The sequence below is a fragment of the Oncorhynchus kisutch genome, linkage group LG17, assembly GCF_002021735.2.
Source record: "Oncorhynchus kisutch isolate 150728-3 linkage group LG17, Okis_V2, whole genome shotgun sequence".
Classification (NCBI taxonomy): Eukaryota; Metazoa; Chordata; class Actinopteri; order Salmoniformes; family Salmonidae; genus Oncorhynchus; species Oncorhynchus kisutch.
Window position 1 is genome coordinate 49,146,342 of NC_034190.2, and position 22,012 is coordinate 49,168,353.

The following is a 22,012-nucleotide window of genomic DNA, read 5'->3' on the forward strand; positions in this document are numbered from 1 at the left end:
ACAAGAAACCCAGAAGACCTGTTCTGCTGTCTGTTTACATCTCTTGCCTGCAGGTGGCAGACTCATCCCAGATCTAGCACCTCACATCCGGGCTGTGTCACTGTGTCTGTGTGTCTGTTGTATCCATGAGAAGGCATCCCTCAGGGGTCCATCACGCGCAAGCACACTCTCTCTCTTGCGCTGCACGCACACACACAGGCCCAGTGTTCCTACCCACAAGCCTCTGAGTGAGGGGACACATCACACCTCACCTCTCTGATCCTTCATGTGCTCAGTGTTTGTGTACAACACACGAGCTGAGCTTTTTATCAGCAGTATCAGCACACTGGTATAAATTAGCCGCTCCTGCTAAGGGGAAATTATTTGACTGATTAAGACATTACCGGCTGTTACAGTAAACATAAGATAATAGGAACCGACACAGGTGCATTTATCAACTTTTTCTCAAATCTTTAAACAATTACAACTCGCATGTAGTATGAAAAACCTCACTAAGGAGAGGAATACATTGGTGGATTACATTTACCAAGACTCTATCAAGAGGAGCTCACTTCAAGGCACTTCAAGGAATTCTTTCAGGAGACATTATTGTCATGCAGACGGTCAAGGCCCCCCAATGGTCCCCAGACTCCCCATCCAAAAACGTCCTCGTAGTTGAAAAGTTCCTGCACCCACCCGTATAGGGTTACATGTTTTTTTAGACTGTGTAGTCTGTGCAGCTGTTGGGTGTAGAATGCTATAGTATCCTCTCCCAGATTGACTCTACGAGGTGACATAATGTTACCTGCGTTACCAAATAAACGAGGCCTCACCCGGCACTGGTGGAGCCTCTGGATTTGCCTCGCTAGGAATGTGACCGCTCCAAAGGGCCACATGCTAACCAATGGTCTACCTACACCACCTCTCCCAGGTTGTAGCTTCAGGAGTTTTCAGGAGAAAATGTTTTCCATTCCTCAGCCCATGAATGCCAGCTTTGTCCCCCCCAGCCTCAATCGTGTGTGAGAAGCCCCCATGCCCCACCCTTCCTGCCTGCACAAACTTAACTACCCACCCCCACCCCCGTCGTCGTCTCACACAGGAAAATAAATATACCGGAGCCTGCTGCTTTGATTCAGCCTCAGTAGTCTGAGAGCCTGGATAAAGCCCTGGAGCTTAGAATAACCTACAATGGACAGTCAGTTTGAAACACTTGGGGGTTGGAGATTCTGTATTTGGACAGGATTATGGGTCAAAAAGTATTCTGGTGAAATATGGTAGTTAACAGACTCACCTAAAATGTCACCATGATATCCTGGATTTAGGAGAAACTGCTATATATTTCTATTGGGTCCAAAGCTTGTCTGGGATTCCTTCAGCAGTTCAGGGCGTCTCAAATAGTGGTATCTACCTGACCAGGTTTGGGGAGTAATGATTACATGTAATCAGTTACATGTAATCTGATTGCAAAAAACCCCTAACTGTAATAAGTTATGTTACCAGCTAATATATTGTATTCAGATTACAGATACTTTAGAAAAACTTCATGATTACTTCTTGGATTACTTTTAAATTCAGAAAGGATGTTTGCGGAAAAAATACATTATGACGTTCAATTCAACATTGAAAAAAGGTGCAGATTTAAGTTTGTTCCACATGAGCGAGTCTGACCACAAGTCAGAGACCATTATGATGACACACCAGATGCGTTTGATGGAACATTTCTGTCTTCTAATGCCTGTTAAAGTGAAAGTAATCCAAAAGTAACGGAAAGTAATCAGGTTACGTTACTGAGTTTGGGTAATACAAAAGTCACACTACTGATTACAATTTTGGACAAGTAACCTACTAGTAACTGTAACGGATTACATTTAGAAAGTAACCTACACAACCTTGTACCCAGCTAATATCATTGGACGATTTCACACAAGCACATATCAGAGTGCACACAACCCCAAAATCACAACTACTTCATGAAGTGCTAAAGAAGAGATCAAAGAGAAGTGTTTTGCCCAGTCAGGCTACTTCTCACTGGCATCTTTCTCCATTTACCCTGTCGTTCTCTGAGGAAGAGGGGGATGTTGTTTGTTTGCATTAATACTGAGGGTTTGGCGGGACTTTGCAACATATTACCACAATCATGACTACCTCGGTTGGTGGAATTAAAAGTACAGGCTTTGCTGTTGGCAAAATCGTTCATATACAGTACAAAGAAAAGTCTGCAAAAAGTTGGCGGCAAAACGTCTTGGTTTGAAAGGTTCGTTTTTCTGACCCTCGCTAAACTCTCTTGGGTCTGAGAGTCATGCTTTCTACTTTGTAGGACAGAAGGTTAGAATGATGTTGGAAGAAAAGCCAATGAGGAAAAAAGTGTCTGCGAAGTCTTCATTTTATGCTTTTACTATCCAAAGGAAATTGCTACTTTCCAATCTCAACATATCCTCTGCTTTCAATTTTCGATGACTTCTTAGACGTTAATTTGATATTGATCATAGCGAGAGGAACATTTTAATTGTGTGCAGAGTGGTGAAACAAAACTCCCTAATTAGAGAATTGTAGAGATTTGATGCATCGTTCATTTCGCTTCTCAAATTAAAGAACACGGTCCATTATCCATCTACCACCCAGCGTGAATGGAATTCTCACTCATTGCCAACTTTACTCTCTCCCACATTCCTCCCCATAATGACACAGACATACAGGCCTTACAGTGCAAACAGGCACACACACGCACACACACACACGCACGCGCACGCACACACACACATACAAGCACACCGCTAAAGCAAGAGTAGCCAGACAGTTCTACCCGACTTCCACTGGAGGGAGTTTTGTCACCAAGACATCTTTACGCCAGAGATGTGCACTGAAATCCAAATATTCCACAGATTTCCCTCATTCTCTCCAGCCGAATTTAGAGTTCCTCTAGTTAAACACAGCGCAATTGTACAGCGTTGAATTTTTTTTAGATTATATTCTATCACCTTTTTGGTCCCATTATCTACTATTTGGTAATCTGGGTATGCTATTCAACTGTACAAATGTTACCTCCTGCACCATTTATGAAATTATAATAGAAAATGTATACAATAACAAATATATTTTATAGACTGAGACTGGCCCTGTGCTTTGCTCGACTTCCCCAGGTACGTTGAAGCAGCCCCCCCACCCTCCTCTGTGTACTCAGCAAACCACAGCCACCCCTCCACAGTGGTCACCGTGCCGAAACCTAGACACCCTCTAGACCCCTGGAGCCTCTTTGCAGTCATACAGTCCTGAATGATCACTCCCCTCCCCGAACCCCTCCATCCTCCCACCTTTACCCACCATTCCTCAACCCCCCAGCCACCATCCTCATCAGGCAGCGATCCCCACTGCCCTGCCATCTCACAGCATTCCGTGGGCCCAGCACACAGAGGCCTATTGTGTGCTCAGGGAGACGGAGGCAGCGTACAGTCAGGGGAACGAGAGACATTTCTTGAACGGACAGTTTTCTATCGCACATTAAGTTCTTTGGACCTTGGCTACCATTGTGGAGGCGCAGTTCAATTGATCTATTGTTGTGATCATAAGGCATGGTACACTGAGAAATCCAGCAGAAGTTATCAGTAAAACAGAACATTCCAAATAAGTCCCCCCAAGATGGCCGTCTAGTAGTCATGCATTTGAGTGATGCTTTCAGATTGCAGTTCTATGTACAGGTAACTGCCTAAATAATGGAGACACATGAGTAAATGAGGGATACACAATATATTGAAAGTAGGTGCTTCCACACAGTTGCAGTTCCTGAGTTAATTAAGCAATTAACATCCCATCGTGCTTAGGGTCATGTATACAAATGCTGGGCAGGCCATTATTTTGGCAACCATGGCTATGTCCCAATAGGATGACAATGCCGCCATCACAGGGCATCACAGAGCGGTCACCGAATGGTTTGATGAGCATGAAAACAGTGTAAACCGTATGCCACGGCCGTCTCAGTCACCAGATCTCAACCCGATTGAACACTTCTGGGAGTTTCTAGAGTGGCACCCGAGACAGTGTTTTCCACCACCATCAACAAAACACCAAATTATGGAATTTCTCGTGGGAAGAAGGATGTCACGTTACTCTGACAGAGTTCCAGACACCTACACCCTATTTAGTCACTTTATGTTGCTATTTCCTTTATTTTGTTACCAGTATATTCCAGTTCTACAATGAGTACACCAAACACCTTCCTAATATTGAGTTGCACCCCCTCAACCCCTTTTGTCCTCAGAACAGCCTCGATTCGTCAGGGCATGGACTCTACAAGGTGTCGAAAGCATTCAACGGGGATGCTGATCCATGTTGACTCCAATGCTTCCCACAGTTGTGTCAAGTTGGCTGGATGTCCTTTGGGTGATGGACCATTCTTGACACACACAGGAAACTGCTGAGCTTGAAAAACCCAGCAACGTTGCAGTTCTTGACACAAATTGGTGCGCCTGGCACGTACTATCATACCCACGTTCAAAGGCACTTAAATATTTTGTCTTGATCATTCACGATCTGAATGGCACACATACACAAACCATGTCTCAATTGTTAAAAGGCTTAAAAATCCTTCTTTAACCTGTCTCCTCTCCTTCATCTACACTGATTGAAGTGGATTTAACAAGTGACGCCAATAAGGGATCATAGCTTCCACCTGGGTTCACCTGGTCAGTCTGTGGCATTGAAAGAGCAGCTGTTCTTAATGTTTTGTACACTCAGTGTATGTACCTACTGTTGGTCCTATGATCTATCAATCTCCCTTTTTCTGGGGCGGCAGGTAGCCTAGTGGTTAGAGCGTTGGACTATTAACTGAAAGGTTGCAAGATTGAATCCTTGAGCAGACAAGGTACAAATCTGTCATTCTGCCCCTGAACAAGGCAGTTAACCCACTGTTCCTAGGCCATCATTGAAAATAATCATTTGTTCTTAACTGACTTGCCTAATAAAATAACCTGGCTTCACTTTGTAAATTGGAGAGGGTGTTAATGAGAGTGTGATTTTGTTCTTAATAGAACATAATATTGGTTTAGCTAGGACAGGCATGATGGTCATTTACGACAGACATTCAGAGCTCGCTAGTTGCTTTAGGAACAGATATGAGGACTGCATTGGTCAAGATGCTTCCTGTGTTCTTCCAAATTAACTGATTTAGGATCAGCTCTCCCTAACCTTAACCAATATGCACCAAATAATACAACTGTCCCTGGATCAGTTGTTACTGTATCTGTAGAAAGTGATCAGGGGTGTGATGAAGGGTTCAGACGCTTTCTTCCCTATATGACAGGTCTCTCGAAAAGGTTATGACCCCGGTGTGATTGTGCCTCTCCACTCAACAAAGACCCGCTTTCAGACCCTCTCACCTGGCCCTATCTGCCTCAGAAAGATACACGATAAAGATCATAGTGGCATTTCATCCCCTGGGTCACTATTTCTGAGCTTCACAATGAAGAGAGCCCATGTTGTTTGCCTGGAGGGGACTGTTGGGCATCTGAACTGTTGTGACAGGTAACTAGTATAACATTAGCAATAGCAACAAGCTCCATGTACTGGTGGAATTTGTATGTACTGTATGTACTGCATGTACTGTAATTTGAAGGGATACATTGTTGGTTTAGAATAGACAGTGCGGTGCTGCTTGCTGAGTAATTACAGTTGGCGTGTATTTCTGTTCACAGTTACATTTAATCAAGCCAACACTATTACTGCATATGCAGGAAAGTTAATGGAAGTGCATACAACACGCCTTCAGTTTCCAGCCCCTTAATATACATCGCAAACAGTCATGGCAGACATCTTCTTTTAACTGGTTCTCACAGCCTCATGTCAACTGGTCTTTGCTCAAACAGACAGGCCTCTTGCCGAAACTCTGACTGACCCTAAGTATGCAACGTGACCATGACATAACACTGTCATGGACTGGAGTGCTCTACACACCCAGGGGTAGCCTCAGGTCCCGCAATAATTAGACACCCATAAAGCCATAATCCAAGAATCGCTGTAGAGTCAGACAGGTTTAGAATGAGTTAATCCTCAGAGACAGGCTGGCCGTTTCCCGTGCCCTCGGTGCTCCCTACGGTTCACACCATGGTCCACTTCATACACCCTCAACTCCCATTGTTAGCTAAGTGGATTAGCCTTATTTGATTTTGTATATATTTTTTTACAGGTAGGTTAGTTGGAGGCCTGTGAGCAGATGAACACCAAGTTGATTAACAATTCCTGCCAATAAAGCCCTTTGAATTGAATTGAAAGAGAGAGCGAGAGAGAGTAAGAGAGAGAGAGAGAGAGAGACAGAGAGAGAGAGAGAGAGAGAGAGAGAGAGAGAGAGAGAGAGAGAGAGAATATTGAAATGTAGAAACTTTCTAAATATAGGCCTCCAACATTTGCCAAGTGTGGGCACATGGACAGGTCGACAGTGTCATTCACTCTCAATGAGGGGATCGGTTTCCTCTTGGGGGAATCCATGGACTTCAATACAGTAATCCTATATTTGTGTGCACAATAGCTGATCCATCTTAAAAGCCTGTCTCTCATCTATTGACCTGAGTAAGTTCTGTTCTGGGTCCTAAATCTAAACTGCAAGTCTATGGACATGATCCCAGGTAGACTTACGATACTATTGCATCAAAAAGAGCCATGATGTAATTCAGACATCTGGTCATTACTGCATTACACATTTGTTATAAGCTCATATATAAGAGAGTTGCCTATTTTAAGTGCCAATTTTTTTTTAAGTGTATGAATAAACATGAGTTGAATATGAATGTAGGCCTATCCGTGAAGGACTAAATCCACCTGCAAATGGTAAAATGGAAAATCTGTTATTGGTTATTGTAGCCTATTGAGCAACATTCGGAAAAGGTCTACTTCAAGTATTGTAATGCACAATTGTGGTGAGTGGCTATACTCCACGCTATTGTAATGGGGGGTCGAAAGCGAACCAAAAAGTGTGATTTATAGGTAGGCTACCTCGTCCTCGCAGCGCGTGGGAGGAATAGGAGAAAGAAAGAGGTCCCTGGGAGAATAGATTCTGCTGGTGCTGAGGGGAGGGAGATGTGGGTTGGGTTTCAAGCTCGACTGGGGGTCGGGGGGAGGTCTAGTATTTTGGAATATACGAAGATCCGTAGAAGGTACTGTGGACATAAAACCGCGGTTCTTGCTCTGACGCGGTGGGTGTAAAGTGCCGGCTAGGGCCCCGCGTTGGATTCCACTTCGATTTTGGAAGGTTGACTGCATGGTTCGGTTGTAGTCTCTGGGAACACACAAACACACTCCATTAAAAGAGAGCATCGTCTGATCCGTCCCATCTTTTTCTTCACCCAAGGTCCTGCATGTCTAAAATTTAGACATGTTCAGCTTTGTGGATTCACGGACTGTTCTGCTACTTGTAGCATCCCAAGTTGTTTTAATATCCATTGTCAGATGCCAGGAAGAGGATGACCGTAAGTTACATAATTCTGTTGAATTGTCTTTTGCAAAAGTTTCGATTCTTCTGCTGATGCCATTTTATCAACTCATATTTTACTTTCTGCGCTTCTGTGGCACACTACCTTGGCATCTAAAGTTCCTGCGCAAATCTTACCTTCACAATGAATAGGGCAAGTGTTGGTAAAACTGCAGCAAACAATATATGAGAATTGGATATGATTTTGTGAACCACTTGTGTACATTGGCATTGGTGGAGGGGCACATACTCATGCAAACATATCTGTCGGTCATTGGAGGAATTGCCCAATTATGAATTAGAATTCTTGCAGATACAATTCAGAGGTGAAATGTTAATTATCTGGACTGTTATACTGTACATTATATCAATTTAAGAAATTACTATTTAACTATGTAAATAATGGTATTGAATTGAACATTATCATCCTAATACTGGTTTGATATTGACATTGTTAATTGCTACATTTTGGTTACATTGTAAGTGTTTGCAGATATAAGGGGCCTATGAAAGAGTTGACCTTTCTTTTGGGAGGATAGGTGAGGCTATCAAGGCACATCTGTGTGGGATGGAGAACCAGGTGAACAAGTGTCCGTTTGTTTCACTCCAGGATACTCACTGTGGTTCCTGTCTCTGAACAATCACACGTCAGTGTGCTCTCTCTAGCTGTGGTGCCAGTGTTTAACAACACAAATCCATTTGGTGGAGACAACAGACGAGACACAGTGGCTCACTTGAGATGCTTTGACAGTTCAAGAGCTTATTGGGCAATTTAGAAAACGTTTACTTTGGCATTTACACCCCTCCCCCCCACACCCTCCCTGAGAAAACATTCTGATTTCAAAAGTATAGCTGAATTGTTTAAGGTGACTATTTGTTAAATGAGGGGGATTAAAAGCGTAATTATTTGTGTTTCATGCTGTGGCTGAAATATTTGAAAAGGTTAATTATATTCATAATTTAAAAAGACAGGGTCAGACACAGCTTGACCCCAGACTAGAAGGCTCAAAGGGTAGCAGGAAGTGAATGGCAGTTGGTCGCTCAATAAGATATTTTATTTTATGAAGAAACTATGGAACAGGATACTACTGTCGCTAGAGAGATAGGCTACACCACACTATGCAATGTGTAATGTATCATGTGTTGCTTTCCAAATCCTCATATTCATAGGCTTGTTTCCACATAGCCTAAAATGGTTCATCAATTTCTCTTGAAGTACTCCAAAGAACAGATTTTAGGGGCCACATGTCCATTGTTGCTAGTAGTTCTAAGCATTTAGTAAGGAATTAGAGATTGTGGGTCCGTATACATATTGCCACAACTCAAAGAAAAGTTGTGGAACAACATGCCACCAACCGAACCCACCTTTTGTGGGGAAAGCTTAAATGGTTTACTTGTGTGTTATATAGTATAGTTTGGTAGCAGGTACGTGCTAATAACCACTTTCACATAAATGCAACACAAACAAATAGCTGCATTTAGCCTCATAGATCCAACCTTAGACCCTGTGCATGAAAGCTACCCATTCTCAATTCTCCAATGTGTTTGAACTGGCGCCTGACACAGCTGTGCGATCCAGATGGAGAATTTTAGAAGGACTCCCTGTTTACTTAGGGCAGCAGCTTGTCAATTGGGCACAGTCGCCCAGTGTGAGGGACTCATTCATAACAGGTCTACTGGTCACCAGGGAGCGCAGTAGGCATACAGGTTAAACATACTAACTCCACCATGCAAAAAAAACTATTTCCACTGTAAATGGCACCGCTATATACATTCATTGTCGGCTGCCTCAGAATCCTCCTGCATATGATTACTGTGATCTGAATAGATGCTTTATCTTCCGTTGGAGTTAACGAATCTAGCCGTTTGAGTGCAGGAGAAATAAACCTGGGTGAGGCTTGTTGAGCTTTTATTTTTTTTACCAGGTAAGTTGACTGAGAACACATTCTCATTTACATCAACGACCTGGGGAATAGTTACAGGAGAGAGGCGATGAATGAGACAATTGTAAACTGGAGATAATTAAGGCCAGATCGGGAATTTATCCAGGACACCAAGGTTAAGAGCCCCTACTCCTACAATAAGTGCCATGGGATCTTCAGTGACACCAAGAGTCAGGACACCCATTTAACATGCCATTGGAAAGTCAGCACCCTACAACAGGGCAATGTCCCCAATCACTGCCCAGGAGCATTGGGATAAAAATAATAATAATTAGACCAGAGGAAAGGGTGCCTCCTACTGTCCCTACAACACCACTTCCAGCAGAATCTGGTCTCCCATCCAGAAACTGACCAGGACCAACCCTGCATAGCTTTAGAAACCAACCTGCAGTGGGGTACATGGTGGTATGCTTCTAGATTAAACCAAGCGACAGACCGGTGGTTAGATTTTGTGAGACTGCGGCCCCCAGGTAGAATCAGCATCCACCCAGACCAGTACCTTGAAAGATCCAGTCTGCCATGCTGCCAATCCATGTTGCATTGTGTTGAGATGAGTCTATTAGGCATAATACCTGGATATGATGAACATAATGATGCCATACATTATTATACATTATGCTGATATGCTTCTGTCTTTAATGTGGTTGATAATAAGTGCTTTTGTGTGATTCTGGACATCTCTGTTCTTCTTTGATAAGGTCACTCCTACTTACTTTTAAAGAGCAGATCGGATCAAGGCAAAAAGTGTTTTAGCTACTCGGCTCTGTAGTCTTGTAATTCTCTCCAGGATCTTCTCATCTAGGAGGAGTTTAAAAGTTTGGTTGATTCACATGCTATTGAGGAATGTGATTGGCATTAGGACTTGAGGCAGTGGTACAGTTGAAGTCGGAAGTTTACATACACCATAGCCAAATACATTTAAACTCAGTTTTTCACAATTTCTGAAATTTAATCCTTGTAAAAAGTCCATGCTTTAGGTCAGTTAGGATCACCACTTTATTTTAAGAATGTGAAATGTCAGAATAATAGTAGAAATAATTAATCATTTCAGCTTTTATTTCTTTCATCACATTCCCAGTGGGTCAGAAGTTTACACACACTCAATTAGTATTTGATAGCATTTCCTTTAAATTGTTTAACTTGGGTCAAACGTTTTGCATAGCCTTCCCACAATAAGTTGGGTGAATTTTGGCCCATTCCTCCTTACAGAGCTGGTGTAACTGAGTCAGGTTTGTAGACCTCTCCACGCTTTTTCAGTTCTGCCAGCAAATTTTCTATAGGATTGAGGTCAGGGCTTTGTGATGGCCACTCCAATACCTTGACTTTGTTGTCCTTAAGCCATTTTGCCACAACTTTGGAAGCATGCTTGGGGCCATTGTCCATTTGGAAGACCCATTTGCGACCAAGCTTTAACTTCCTGACTGATGTCTTGAGATGTTGCTTCAATATATCCACATAATTTTCCTTTCCTCATGATGCCATCTATTTTGTGAAGTGCACCAGTCCCTCCTGGAGCAAAGCACTCCCACAACATGATGCTGCCACCCCCGTGCTTCACGGTTGGGATGGTGTTCTTCGGCTTGCAAGCCTCCCACTTTTTCCTCCAAACATAACGTTGGTCATTATGGCCAAACAGTTCTATTTTTGTTTCATCAGACCAGAGGACATTTCTCCAAAAAGTACGATCTTTGTCCCCATGTGCAGTTGCAAACCATAGTCTGGCTTTTTTATGCAGGTTTTGGACCAGTGGCTTCTTCCTTGCTGAGCGGCCTTTCAGGTTATGTCGATATAGGACTCGTTTTACTGTGGATATAGATACTTTTCTACCTGTTTCCTCCAGCATATTCACAAGGTCCTTTGCTGTTGTTATGGGATTAATTTGCACTTTTCGCACCAAAGTACGTTAATCTTTAGGAGACAGAACGCGTCTTCTTCCTGAGCGGTATGGCGGCTGCGTGGTCCCATGGTGTTTATACTTGCGTACTATTGTTTGTATAGATGAACGTGGTACCTTCAGGCATTTTGAAATTGCTCCCAAGGATGAACCAGACTTGTGGAGGTCTACAATTTTGTTTCTGAGGTCTTGACTGATTTCTTTAGATTTTCCCATGATGTCAAGCAAAGAGGCACTAAGTTTGAAGGTAGGCCTTGAAATACATCCACAGGTACACCTCCAATTGACTCAAATTATGTCAATTAGTCTATCAGAAGCTTCTAAATCCATGACATAATTTGCTGGAATTTTCCAAGCTGTTTAAAGGCACAGTCAACTTAGTGTATGTTAACTTCTGACCCACTGGAATTGTGATACAGTGAATTATAACTGAAACAATCTGTCTGTAAACAGTTGGAAAAATTACTTGTGTCATGCACAAAGTAGATGTCCTAACCGACTTGCCAACACTATAGTTTGTTAACAAGAAATTTGTGGAGTGGTTGAAAAACGAGTTTTAATGACTCCAACCTAAGTGTATGTAAACTTTCGACTTCAACTGTACATGATAGATTTAAAAAATATATATGTCTGTAATTGAAATATATTTGTGTCTGCGTCAAAACATGGTGTACCAGTCAAAAGTTTGGACACACCTACTCATTCAAGGGTTTTTCTTTATTTCTACAATTTTCTACATTATACAATAATAATGAAGGCATCAAAATGACAAAATAACACATATGGAATCATGTAGTAACCAAAAAAACTGTTAAACAATTCAAAATATATTTTATATTTTTCAAAGTAGCCACCCTTTGCCTTGATGACAGCTTTGCACACTCTTGGCATTCTCTCAACCAGCTTCACCTGGAATGCTTTTCCATCAGTCTTGAAGGAGTTCCCACATATGCTGAGCACTTGTTGGTTGCTTTTCCTTCACTCTGCAGTCCAACTCACCCCAAACCATCTCAATTGGGTATGGTCAGGTGATTGTGGAGGCCAGGTCATCTGCTGCAGCAATCCATCGCTCTCCTCCTTGGTCAAATAGGCCTTACACAGCCTGAAGGTGTGTTGGGTCATTATCCTGTTGAAAACAAATGATAGTCCCAATAAGCGCAATGGCATATCGCTGCAGAATGCGGTGGTAGCCATGCTGGTAAAGTGTACCTTGAATTCTAAATAAATCACCAACAGTGTCACCAGAAAGCACCCCCACACCTCTTCCTCCATGCTTCACGGTGGGAACCACACATGTGGAGAACATCCGTTCACCTACTTTGCGTCACACAAAGACAAGGTGGTTGGAACCAAAAATCTCTCATTTTACCAAATACCAAAGGACAGATTACCACCGGTCTAATGTCCATTGCTCGTGTTTCTTGAACCAAGCAATTCTGTTCTTATTATTGATGTCCTTTAGTAGCGGTTTCTTTCCAGCAATTCGACCATGAAGGCCTGATTAACACACATTAACACACTGCAATTTCTGAGGCAGGTAACTCTAATGAATTTATCCCCTGCAGCAGAGGAAACTCTGGTCTTCCTTTCCTGTGGCGGTCCTCATGAGAGCCAGTTTCCTCACAACGCTTGATGTTTTATGCGACTGTACTTGAAGAAACTTTCTAAGTTCTTGAAATGTTTTACAGATTGACTGACCTTCATGTCTTAAAGTAATGATGGACTTTCGTTTCTCTTTACTTATTTGAGCTGTTCTTGCCATAATATGGACTTTGTCTTTTACCAAATAGGGTCAAATCTGTAAACCACCCCTCCCTTGTAACAACACAATTGATTGGCTCAAATTAACTTGTAGCAAGGAACAACTGTTAATTGAAATGCATTCCAGGTGACTACGTCATGAAGCTGGTTGAGAGAATGCCAAGAGTTTGCAAAACTGTCATCAAGGAAACGGGTAGCTACTTTGAAGAATCTCAAATATATTTTAAACACCTTTTTGCTTAATACATGATTCCATATGTGTTATTTCATAGTTTTGATGTCTTCAATATTATTCGACAATGTAAAAAGTTGTACAAATTAAGAAAAACCCTTGAATGAGTAGGTGTGTCCAAACTTTTGACTGGTACTGTATATACTTTTTATGGTGTGTCTATGTAAGTTCCTTTAGTATGTCTGACATTTGTCTCAAATATTGTTCCCCCCTGCTGCTGTCTTGGTTGGACCAGGTCTCTCTGTAAAAATAGATTTTATTGCAATGAGACTAACCTGGATAAATAAAGGTTAAATAAAATAAAATACAAATGATATGTGAAACCTGTTGATTGTCCCAAGCTGTGAGTGTAGTCATGAGTGTGGGTGCTGTGATGCTGTGTGCCGTGCAAGTGGTGTAAATGAGGCCTCATGCTAAGCTGATAACTTGTCTCTCCCCCCTCCTCCCACCTGCCTCCACTTACCTTCACCCATCTCACTCTGACCCCCACCCCTCTCCTCCACCCCACCTTGCACTCAATGCCCTTCCTGCTTGCCCTCCACCCTACCCTGCCATTTATACATGTGCCCCCTCATGCTTCCTCCCCCGCACCTATACACCATGATCACTGTCATGCCCTCTTTGACACCCACCCATCCCTATTTATCCCTCTCCTGCCACTTCTCACATCCACCACCACCCTCCACCCCTGTCTCTGCCCCCGGCATGCCCCATGGCCTCTGTACCACCTCCTGCCGGTGGTCACAGAGGAGGCAGGCAGCTGCATCCAGGATGCCCAACGCTATAACGATAAGGATGTGTGGAAGCCGGAGCCGTGTCGTATCTGTGTGTGTGACAGCGGGTCAGTGCTGTGTGATGAGATCATCTGCGAGGAGATCAGAGAGTGTGCCAACCCCATCATCCAACCTAGAGAGTGCTGCCCCATCTGCCCTGCGGACGCCAGCGCCCCAACTGGTTGTAATTTATTTATTCACACAATCATGAATAAATTACTGTGCCCTTTTAACATGCCAAAACTTTTGAATGGGGAACTAAATGGTAGTTAAGATGTTCACTGGGTTTAACAGGTCCTCAGTAGCTTATGTTCAGGACTTTGGTGTGCAGACATGAGTCTGGACAGGAGTCAGGACAGATTTTGTGGCTCATAAATTTGTATTAAAGGGATTTAAGTAGCTAGGTGTGATGTTCCCTATTCAAAAGTTTTACCCTTTTCCCTGCTTGTTTTGGATTGGCGACCAGACCTGCAACATCCTCTGGATAATCTCGCTCTATGGATGTTCACTTCATGAGGAGTTTATTCCTACAGTTGTGGCATCTGGTTTCCACTTAAAACAACCAGGGTCAATCTTGAAAACAAGACACTTCTATGTTTGCTTTAACTAGTGGCGGGTGACTAAGAAGCTATCCTGAGCTGCCAATCACTGTGTCATTTTTTTTTGTCCAATGGAAGCTTTTTTTCCCACCCCATCAAAGCGATCCTATTGGGGTGAGAAAAGACAAATGATTGACAAGACATGATAGTCCCACCCACTTTTGGGGTTCTTGAAGTCTCATTTCCTCCATCACTAGTGTCTAAGCGTGAACATTTTTGACTGCTTTGCCTTCTTTTTCAACACCGGTCCCACGTTACTCCCATCGCGTCTGGATATGATCCTATTTCCAGGGACATACGCATGTGGGAGTCATTATTGTTCTTCACTTCACCAGACTTGACCCAACCTACACTCGTAGAAAAAAGGCTTATTCGAGCTGTCCCCATAGGATAACCCTTTTTTGGTTCCAGGTAGAACCCTTTTGGGTTCCATGTAGAACCCTCTTGTGGGAAGGGTTCTACCTGGAACCAAACGTGTTCTACCTAGTACCAAAAATGGTTCTACAAAGGGTTCTCGTATGGGGACAGTTGAAGAACCCTTTTAGGTTCTAGATAGCAGCTTTTTTTCCTAAGAGTGTACTCCCAGGCTCACCAACAGGAGATAAAATATGCAAAGAGAAGAGAGGCAAACACATGATAATATAGAGTGCCAATGTGCTATTACTATCAATATTCAAAGATACAGTATATTCACTTTGAACATAGAATACTCATACTTGCTTTCCGAACAACACAAATAAACCAAAGCTGCTCTCACATTTCACATTGTTCATGTTTTATGATTGAACAAAGCGTATATATATTCTGAGACAAAATTTTTGAGCATTTTGAAAAATGTGTCTTTGAAAACGAAAAAAACAGTTTTCATGCGTCATGTTTTATTCTGTCAAGTATACTAAACTTTAACTTTTGAGAAGATATACATTTTGGTTCTAACAATCCATCATCAGTCTATCATAATAACCATGAAATGTGCCATTTCGTCGCATGATATGCTCCTCGCTAAAGCCATTTATACAATGAACTCTTGTTCGCTCCAAAATATGCTATATTGACAAATGTTTTTTCACCTACAGACAATTTGATCCAAACATCTGTCCCACCCACACGCTTTGCTTTGCTTTGCTTTTGGCCCCATCCCCTCAACATGGATCTACAGCTAACCCTCAAACCCACTCGGGATGGGTTGTCAGGGCCTTGGAGTTTGGTCTTTGGTTTCCACAGGTTTTCCTTTTAATCTGGAGGGTTCAAACTCTGGAGGTTTGGCCCCCACACAGATATCAGCAGTCTCAACTTCACCCTTTTTAATGTTGTTTTCTCTCTCTCTCTTCCTCATCCACCTCAAATGCAACCTCAGAGGCGGTGATTGGTGCTAAGGTGAGACCATGGGAAACGATGATGTGATATGCCACCCTGAAAGCTGTTATGAACGAATAACAATAAGTTGGCAAAATACAATCATATTTTCTGTTGGACAAACCAATGTGTCATTTAGACAATGCTTATCAGACTATCGCCGACACGATCATCTAAACACTGTGTATAACCATCCACACACTCAGGCTCCAAAATACTTCAGACTTACATGATGTGAATATTATGTGTCTTTATACTGATAAAGTCTTCATTGGGACCACAGCCTTTCATTGGGACCACAGCCTTTCATTGGGACCACAGACTTTCATTGGGACCACAGACTTTCATTGGGACCACAGCCTTTCATTGGGACCACAGCCTTTCATTGGGACCACAGACTTTCATTGGGACCACAGACTTTCGTTAGGACCACAGACTTAAGACCAGAGACCTTCATTAAGACCACTGACCACCATTAAAACCACTGACTTTCATTTGTTCCTATTAGGGCCAGAAAGGGGAACCAGGCGAGATTGCAGATGTAAGTATGCACACTCGGATTTACTGTATGGTCAAATAATTGCGCCAGTATTCCGGGGACACAGGGTGTTTATTATCTCATGTACTTATTTCTTCTCCGCCTTATTCAAGCGTACAGTCAATGATGAGCTGCTGTATGCAAAGGCATGCACTACAGCTCACGCTCACTCAGAAAGAGATCAGAAGACTTGTTTGTCCGTTCAAATCAGAGTGACATAGGGATTTTTGGTCAACGAAGGCACTGACGCTCCTTTTTTAGGTACCTATGCATGCCATTGCCAAGCATTAGTCAAGAAGAGGCTATGGCATGTCTACTTCTAATGATGACACTTTCACGCGTTTTTATAATAGCCTCACCTAAAAGTCACATACATGCAGCATAGCTATCCAAGTCAGTTTGTAGTCATTATCGGGGTTGACTCTCTGGAGTGTAACGGACTACTAATTTGGCTATTTGTGTTCTTCTTCTTTTGGGGAATCATATGATTCCAAGAGAGCCAAGGCCTCCGAATGATAAGTGATTAGCTACCATGCTTTGAACCTGGTGGTTTTAGACAGATTTTTTTTTTGTTTTGTTGTCAAAACATGGAAGGAAGCCGACATTCCTAGGACATAATGGACCGAAACCAATCGTCTTACATCCATTTAGTAACTTTTTTTATTCATTGGTATGCAAGGCTTCTTGGGAAATGAACAAACCCTGACAAGCGGAAGATGTTTTTTTCAGCCAAAGTAAATTGTCAATGGACTTCCTGCTATTCCCAGCATCTTAGCAATTCAAAGCAGTGCAACCCGAAACCTTATCAAAGACATCAGGGCTTTGAAAAGACTACTTTCATCCCACTAAGTATTGAGAACTGAACAAGTGTCTCTTTCTGTTCTGTTGTCCAGGTTGTAGGACCGAATGGACCAGCAGGCCCTATGGTAAACATATTCTCAAATATTTACTTGCTATTTTTGTTTTGTGAATAATGTGCTCTGTTTGTCAAGCATCTTGCTCATCCTAACATGTTTGTTTGTGCAGGGCCCCTCGGGCGAGCAGGGACCACGTGGAGAAGCTGGCGCTAAGGGTGATAAGGTAAGACAGTAAATCCCAGTCACCTTGGTGCAGGTAGGTTATGCTTAGAAATCTGTCTGTGGTATGGACTGAAATAAGGGCTAACCATTCAACATCTTCAATTGCTGCCTAGTTTATCATGTGTGAGACTTTGCATTAAGATCCAGGATAGTGAGATTTACAGTATACGCTACCTTATTGTGGAAAATCCAATATATTCCAATCTATAAATAGTACAATAAGATTGTAACGAAACAGTGGCATATTCCGCAAAGCACCTCAATACGTCCTCTGCAGTTCTTCAACCACTGGCTAGGCTAGTTATGTAGCAAATGCATTACAGTTGATTGATTGGTTAATTGGTTTTATTGTTTGGGTGATGGACTGATTTGTTGATTGGTTGGTTGGTTGATTGATTGATTAATGGATTGGTTGGTTGATCGATTGATTGATTGATTGCCAACAGAATTACATTCAGTAACATAGTCTCCTAAGGCAGACAACACCATCAAAGCCATGCAACAATACCGATCCCTCACTTTTCCCAATGAAAGCTGATAAACACTGAACATGTTTAGGTATTGAACCCCGTTGTTGAATGTGCTTGTCCCTCTCGCCTTTTCCCTAGGGAAATGTTGGCCCCAGAGGCAGAGATGGCGAGCCTGGAACCCCCGGGAACCCCGGAACCCCTGGCCCTCCCGGACCCAACGGACCCCCAGGTCTTGGCGGGGTAAGTGGTAGAAAACAGAGGAGAGGACAGGAGAGTAGATGAGAGAGTATGTCACCACCACACATAATCTCTGTTTATGTCGTTGTGCTGCAGAGAAGCACTCCCTGTTGATGGACTAGCAGTACAGTATCGCCATATTCTCACTGTCAGATGTGTGTGTGTGTGTGTGTGTGTGTGTGTGTGTGTGTGTGTGTGTGTGTGTGTGTGTGTATGTGTGTATTCGCACGCACACACACGTGTGTGAAAGAGACTAAGCCATACGCCTATTTGCTCATCTATGTGTTAGTTAGTAGAATAGAGAGAGAAGAATGGACGACACATTGGTAAGCTACTGTGCCACAGTCAATATCACCAATGTAATCCCTTCTGACAACTGTAAACGTGCCACCAGAGTTTTTGTTTCCTCGGAGCCCTGGTGAGGTCACCACTGTAGCATCTACTGTAGATACCGTCGACTCACGAACAATGTCTCTTGACCCGTGTTGTGTTTCTGCAGAACTTCGCGGCTCAGATGGCTGGTGGATTCGATGAGAAAGCCGGAGGCGCACAGATGGGAGTGATGCAAGGACCTATGGTTAGAGGACAAGAGATGTTACTGTACCGTCACATGAACTTCACAGAATCCAGAGGGGGGGTTTAAAAAAGACTCAAATGAATGATTGAAACAAATAAAATCATAGTGGTAAACTAAAGAGCTATATGGTATGTGGTAAATGTCGGTCGGTAGTGGCATGCTGTGTTACAGACTTGAAGACAGTACTGCAGACTGCAATCTTGTCATGGAAATGAACCACTGAATGGAACATACTGTAGTATAGATTGTGCTGGCATACCAAATCGATAGCTAATGCTGTCCTGTTAGTATGGAATATGAGCTATATTATAACGGCAGTCAGTAACAAAGACATAGAAATGATCATGAAACATATGCTATTTATATTACCTATGGTCGATGAATTGACGTATCTATGGACACGCCCTGCAGCATTTGGAAGCATATGACCCCTCCCCCAATTCCCAAATAAGAGTCAACCTACAGTCTATTATTCTACCCGACGACTCATTGAAATACACATTTTTTTTTTTTTCATACGACCAGATAACCATGGCCTCAAACCTTTATTACACCACAACCGTAACTAATTATTGCACAACATCGGAAGACCCACAGGCCATGTTATTTGAATTACAATGGGACATCTGACAATTTTAAGTGTTCTTTCTCTCCCTAGAAGACATGACTAAATAGCAAATACCCCCAATAGTCTTTGAGCTATGAATTGCTATCAATATTATGCATTTCCTCTCATTATCTCTCTCCCTCTTCCTCTGTAGGGCCCTATGGGTCCCCGTGGTCCACCTGGCCCTTCTGGAGCCCCTGTAAGTATACACCACCTTCATAACTGTGGGCTGGACACCTCTCTAAGCCCTAGTAATAACCACAACAGAAGGAGAATGTGGACAGTGCTGTAGATTAGTGCTTGACCCTTTGACCTTCTGTATCGGATGGATAAACATTTATGGTCTACCTGTGTCCTAATATACTATGTTGGTCCCTAATGTGGACACCCTACGCCTATAGAAATATGCAGACTATTAGGATGTCTTTGACTTGATGTCCCTTATAATCAATTCCAGGGCCCACAAGGTTTCCAAGGTAACCCCGGAGAGACTGGAGAGCCAGGCCCTGCTGTGAGTATCCAGAACTATCCCAGGGTGCACCATACATCTCTGTGCCACAACGCCAATATAGAAATATAATACGTAGAGCTTGGCAGCAGCACCAGAGCATTCTAGTATCAGCTATCTCGGGAGCAGTATTCGACTGAGGGCTGTATGATTGCGTACTAACCACATGAAATATAGAGAAATGAGTGTTTACTGTGAAAGTGTCTCATAAATCCACTCAACCCAGTTCGACCTCTAACCTCTGACCCCTAGAAGTGGTAGGAATGTCTATCCATGTGAGGATCACATGGAGCTCCGTCCCCCTCAGAGCTCAAGTGAAAATCACCAACATCATTACCCGTCATTAAAATCAAACCACAAGCAACAGGAAAATGCCCCTTCCTCTACATGCTGTGAATGCCAGATATAAATAGACAGGAATAGACAGGGTACCTTTTTAACATGACTGCCTGTGACATAACATTTTCATTAGAGTTGGCAGTGAGAATTCAAAGACTAGGTGAAAGGCCCCGAAATCATGAAGTGATTTCCTTTTAGTTTACTGTGGGAAGGTAGCTTCTTGCACTAGTCTGTTCTAAGTCACAGCAATTGGGCCTACACATCAATGACAACAAGCTCTTTGCCCTTATGACAGGGTGCACTGGGACCCCAAGGACCCCCTGGACCTTCTGGCAAACCAGGAAGTGATGTAAGTATTGCCTTCTTCAGCAACCGAACCAGCACCATGCCAGGCTTGGACCAGATCCACGGCTCAGGCCTGAGCTCGGTTGTCAAAGCCGTGCTCGAGTAGAGCGCGAGCTCTATCAGATGTAGAGCTCTGAACACGCTTTGTTACTTCAATTTCCTCATATTTCCTCAACAAAGCTCTTGCCACCTGCCCAAACTATCATTATCTTATTGACTTCGTCAGGTCAGACTCCAGTGCCCCTCGTTCCATCATGAAAGGCGGACCTTGTTTCTTCTCCCACTGTTTACAAAAACACAAGCATGATCGTCTTTGACACAGTACCAGCGAAGCAGTCCACAAAGCACTGACCTACCATTTCTAACTTATAATACAATTGTTTCATTAAATGTCCCTTTAGAAAATCCTAAACTTCTAGCCATTTACATTCCCACACTGAACTCCCCACCCACCCACCCACCCACACACTCACCCCACCCCAGAGGGCATTTGCCTTCTCTCGCTGAAGTAAACTAATTCGAATCTTAAATGTAAAACGTTAAGACATTTACTATTCAGTTGATAAGCTCCTGATTTGAATCATATCTTCAAGTGTCTCCCTTTCTTTATTACTAGGGTGAGGCTGGCAAACCTGGAAAGGCTGGTGAACGTGGACCTGCAGGACCTCAGGTAAACACTGAAAGATTAGACTATAGTAGAAAGAAAGAGAAAAAAAAAAGAAATCTATGTCCATAACATCAGAGCACAATGCCATGGATAACAGTTCTCTTATGTACTACAGACTTAAGTTTTTTTTTATCATCAATTGCCTTTCTTTACGTCTTACTATATACTGATCAATTCAATGTTCAATATCTTAAGGTAGGAGTTCCGTTTACAGATGAATCCCACACAGAATCCTTTAGTATCCAATTTCCTCATTTATCTCTTTCTTTCAGGGAGCTCGTGGATTCCCCGGAACTCCTGGTCTTCCCGGAATCAAAGGACACAGAGTGGGTGCTTCATCGTGCTTATTTTAACAATCACAACTCCATCCGCATGGATATTATGATGTTACACGTCCCAGCATGATTAGCAACGCAACAGATTAGCTCATTAGTGTTCATTAAATCAGTCTAATGGGGCTGATGTAGGACTAATAAGTCCTGATGAAGTGGCTCACTGCTGTCTGTCCGTCCGTGTGTGTAGGGTCATCCTGGTCTTGATGGATCTAAGGGAGAGGGTGGTGCTGCTGGAGCCAAGGTAAGACTTCTGCCTCGGTCTTCTACTCATCCAATCTTTTGAGTTTTCTATTTCTGTGTCTATTTGTCTGTCTATC

The 22,012-nt window shown here is 42.8% G+C and overlaps 1 protein-coding gene across 2 annotated transcripts in view; it reads left to right on the forward strand.

The window, feature by feature from the left end:
* Positions 1 to 7,121: 7,121 nt before the first annotated feature.
* LOC109907798 (collagen alpha-1(II) chain-like) overlaps positions 7,122 to 22,012 on the forward strand; it is a 29,616-nt gene continuing 14,725 nt past the window's right edge. The window contains exons 1-14 of one of the 2 annotated variants that reach the window (XM_020506022.2): positions 7,130 to 7,433; positions 14,013 to 14,219; positions 15,995 to 16,014; positions 16,502 to 16,534; positions 17,425 to 17,457; positions 17,558 to 17,611; positions 18,219 to 18,320; positions 18,817 to 18,894; positions 19,656 to 19,700; positions 19,959 to 20,012; positions 20,644 to 20,697; positions 21,310 to 21,363; positions 21,633 to 21,686; positions 21,883 to 21,936. In XM_020506022.2, coding sequence (XP_020361611.1) covers positions 7,340 to 7,433; positions 14,013 to 14,219; positions 15,995 to 16,014; positions 16,502 to 16,534; positions 17,425 to 17,457; positions 17,558 to 17,611; positions 18,219 to 18,320; positions 18,817 to 18,894; positions 19,656 to 19,700; positions 19,959 to 20,012; positions 20,644 to 20,697; positions 21,310 to 21,363; positions 21,633 to 21,686; positions 21,883 to 21,936 — 936 coding nt within the window. In that variant the 5' untranslated portion in view covers positions 7,130 to 7,339. Of the gene's footprint in view, positions 7,434 to 14,012; positions 14,220 to 15,994; positions 16,015 to 16,501; positions 16,535 to 17,424; positions 17,458 to 17,557; positions 17,612 to 18,218; positions 18,321 to 18,816; positions 18,895 to 19,655; positions 19,701 to 19,958; positions 20,013 to 20,643; positions 20,698 to 21,309; positions 21,364 to 21,632; positions 21,687 to 21,882; positions 21,937 to 22,012 lie in introns of both variants that reach the window. The other variant, XM_031793981.1, reaches the window with a different exon arrangement.